The sequence below is a fragment of the Perissodus microlepis genome, chromosome 8, assembly GCF_051167445.1.
Source record: "Perissodus microlepis isolate ML-2025 ecotype Zambia chromosome 8, ASM5116744v1, whole genome shotgun sequence".
NCBI lineage: Eukaryota > Metazoa > Chordata > Actinopteri > Cichliformes > Cichlidae > Perissodus > Perissodus microlepis.
In genome coordinates this window covers 4,266,998-4,270,792 of record NC_140468.1, presented here as the reverse complement: position 1 = coordinate 4,270,792, position 3,795 = coordinate 4,266,998, and the positions used below count along the sequence as shown (strand labels likewise).

The following is a 3,795-nucleotide window of genomic DNA, read 5'->3' as shown; positions in this document are numbered from 1 at the left end:
GGCTTTTATACTCTGGTGAAGAGCAAAATGAACATTTAGGCTACAGCAGAGAGTCATTTGTGTCACAGCTGTAGTAAAACAACACGTGTGTTTGTCTTTTCAGGTGAATTCCAGGCCAGATACGTGGAGGAGCACCATCTTGGAGGAGGCGGCTGTGGAGCAGTGTTTGCTGGCTACCGGATAACGGATCGTTGCCCAGTAAGTGTTCAGATGGTGGGAGTAAGACAGGCAGTAACGCAGATAACGGATAATATCGTAAGCTGAGACGTGTGCTGTTTCACACCTTTAGTGATGTCATACGGAGGAAATGCTCACCAATGCTCTGTGTCTTTTAGGTAGCCATCAAACACATTCCAAAGGACAGAATCCCCATCAAAGTGACGGTAAGTGTGCAACACTTGAACTGTTTTTACATTCCTGGACTGAGTGCAGCGTTCACCTGTGGAACGTCTCTTCCTCATCATCCACTTTGTTGGAATATATCAGGGTGAAAACGGGAAGCGGGTCTCGGTGGAAGTGGCCATTATGCTGAAGCTTGCAGCTGAAGCGGATGGACCAGTGGGAGCGTCAGCACCCGTGTCTCTGCTGGACTGGTTTGACCTCGGCACAGAGCTGATCCTGGTGCTGGAGAGACCCGTCCCCGCTGTGGACCTGCATGATTACATAACAGCAAATGGAGGATGTTTACCAGAGGAAAAGGCCAAGGTAAGTTGACTGGAAGAGCCTTAGACTGTACAGCATTCAATCAAAGCACAGAGTATCAGAGAAGCGTCAACCCATTGACTCATTACTGTCTTTTTCATCTTTTCCAGGTCATTCTGAAGCAGCTGGTTGATGCAGCGAAGCACCTGGAGGATAAACACATCTTTCACCGGGACATCAAGAGTGAGAACATTCTGATTGAGACCGGCTCAGATGTGCCTCGTGTTCGCATCATCGACTTTGGACTGAGCTGCTTTGCTAAGGAGCGATCGGTGTACCGCCTCTTCTATGGTAACATATTCAGCTCCTGCTCTTCACACATGTAGCAATTTGTGCCTTTTGTTTTACAAGAAATTGTCATTGTGTCTGTTTATTAGGTACACCTATTCACACCCCTCCCGAATGTTACGGCCGCAAAAAATACAGGGCTGGACCCACCACGGTGTGGCAAATGGGAGTGGTGCTGTATGAAGCGCTTCATGTGGGGGACTTTAATACCATGACGTTCCTCCAAAAGGAACTGAAATTCAACAAGGATCTGTCGCCACGTAAGAAAACGTCACGCTTCAACATTCACTGATGGCTTGGATCACTGGAACTATCATCTTCATCTTTTTCCTCCTTTCTTTCTCTCCAGACTGCCGGAACTTCTTGGACGCATGTTTAACCAACGTCCCGGAGAAGCGCCCAACGCTGGGGGACCTCCAGCTTCACCCCTGGCTCAGATAAACCCGTCTCTCTCACACACAGACACACACTTCATATATTGTCATATAAGTGTGATACATTACCTAACTTTCTTTTCTTTGTCTTTTTTTTTTTTTTTTTTTTTTGTCTTTTTTACAGGAAAAAATTGTTTTTAGTTTTTTTGGCCTATTCTAAATTTTGTTGTCCTGGAGTTCCTGTAACCCCCCCCCAGCCGTCCCAGGAAAGGGGATCTCTCTTTGAATGGGCTTTCCCGAGGTTTCTTCCCATCGATCTGGCCCCCCGGGGAGTTTTTCCTCGTCTTCATAGAGAGCTTGGGCTGGGTCAGGAGCTCCATCAAAATTGGCCTAATTTGATTAGTTAAATGTAATAAAATACTTTAATGTAATCAAATAAAATTTAGTAAAAGTCTGAACATTTAATTTCCATCAAAATAAAACTTGTTAAATTCAACTTTGGTGAGAATACTCTTTTATTACCATTTCAAGGATTGTTTTTTACCCAAAAAAGAAGAAAACTGAAAATGAATCAGGTTAAAGTATAACTACTGGCCTGCATTTACCAGTAAGTACAAACTCTCCACAAGTACCACTTAACTCAGGTTTCCCACGGCACCTGTGCAGAGTTTCTGTTTATGACCGTGCTCTTGTTTAAGTTGACTCCGCTCATTAATAAATCTTGTAAAAAGTTCAAGCGATTGCGTCTGCTCTTTGGTCCAACTGCACTCTCATTTCCAGTCTGTGACATGGGGGTTCCTGTCTTTCTTTCCTTTGCATTATTGTTAGGTTTTTACCTTTCAATATAAGGTGCCTTGAGGCAACCGTTGTTGTGATTTTGTGCTATATCAATCAAATACCCTCTGTAACCCTGTTGTGTTGCAACTCCAAATGGGAACATTTTTCGTGAATGCAACTGCTTCTACTGACATTTTGACTTTAAACATAAAATATTTTTGTATTTGTCAAGTAATACCACACACTACTCAAACAGGTGGTATGAACTTATTTCAAACAACTGCATAATTTGAAGGATACAGCTTACGTAAGCCAAATCTTTGTAAGCTGCAAAGACCATTAAAGTCAGGAGTGTTTGTTAAATGGGAAAGTTTAACCTACAACAGGGATACTTTGGACAGCATTGTTTGACACAGACAGGAGGATTTTTTTTATATGAAATATTAATAATGCACTAGAGCCTACATTAAATATATTATGTATAATCCAGCTGAATGAAATACAGTGGAACAATGGATTTCCATTCCATCTTGGGTTCTTAACATGCTAGGCTAGGCTCACACCTAGCCTAGCATCGGCAGTAACATCTGTAGCTTGTAACATTCAACACTTATACCACACTGTAAGGAACAACAAGAAAAGTAAAACAACACACTACATTCTCATAGCTCCCGATTATTTTTTTCCAAATGTTTTTGAGCTTAATCGGCCAGTAAAATACATTATCTAAACTTAACAGGTAGCTAACGAAAGCGAGTGACTCACCGAGATTTTCCAACACAAATAACTCCACAGATGTTATTCCCTCTGGGGTCAGAGTTCGGGGGCCTAATAAAAGAGCAGCTTATTAGCACTGTTATGTGTAAAAAAAAAAAAAAAAAAAGGTCTCATTAACTGCTTTGCAGCACTGCATACTTTGTTGAAAGTACACTTGACCGCCAGGGGGTGGCATCAAGATGGCGGCTTTAACGGTCGTGTGTTTTTTCAGGAGCACCGAAAGAGCGCACAATTTGCTAAGTAAGTTTATTCTCCTTCCAGTTGAATATGCCCACAAGATTATTAAACATACAAAGCTGCATTTTGTACCATCAAACTGTAATGCTAAGACGTCTTCACATGCTAAAGTCAGTGATCATGGCTATGCTAACATCGAAGCGGCTAATGTGGGCCTAAACAAACAAGAAAGCGGAGCAGACTCAACGCCGCCAACTCTGTCCAAACAACCGCCAGAGGAGAAAAGAACAAAATCTTCAGAGGAAGATGGTATCTCCAATAAAACAATCTTTGAAGCCTTTCTGGGACTTGAGAAGAAATTTGAAACACAACTGGAAGATATAGGAGAGCAAAACAGACAGAGTGCAGCTATGGTCGCCAGTTTGGCTAAGGCTGTAGAGTTTAACACTGCATAGATGGTCAATTGTAAAATTAAAGTTGCTAAACTAGAAAATGCGAATGAACAGCTGCTTAAAGAAAAACGGCAATTTGATATATATATTTTTTTAATTTGGAAAAGAGTAGGCAAAAATAAATTTTATATCTTCCTTCTTAATTGATGGCATTGAATGTGAGGAGCCTAAAATTTTGCAAGATGAAGTTTATACATTCTATTCCAATCTATATTCCTCACAGTTCTCCCAAGCAGACTGTGATGTCT

The 3,795-nt window shown here is 41.6% G+C and overlaps 1 protein-coding gene across 1 annotated transcript; it reads left to right on the top strand.

The window, feature by feature from the left end:
- The first annotated feature begins 210 nt into the window (after nucleotides 1–210).
- LOC146381165 (serine/threonine-protein kinase pim-1-like) lies at nucleotides 211–1,431 on the top strand. The gene is made up of 6 exons (XM_084938593.1): nucleotides 211–219; nucleotides 336–383; nucleotides 487–705; nucleotides 813–993; nucleotides 1,080–1,250; nucleotides 1,340–1,431. The coding sequence occupies exons 1-6, from the start codon at nucleotides 211–213 to the stop codon at nucleotides 1,429–1,431; spliced, it is 720 nt and encodes a 239-aa protein (XP_084794719.1).
- Nucleotides 1,432–3,795: the final 2,364 nt, after the last annotated feature.

Coding starts and splice junctions, on each gene's coding strand:
- LOC146381165 (XM_084938593.1), top strand. Junction 706..812: donor TACCAGAGGAAAAGGCCAAG/GTAAGTTGACTG, acceptor CATCTTTTCCAG/GTCATTCTGAAGCAGCTGGT. Junction 1,251..1,339: donor CAACAAGGATCTGTCGCCAC/GTAAGAAAACGT, acceptor CTTTCTCTCCAG/ACTGCCGGAACTTCTTGGAC.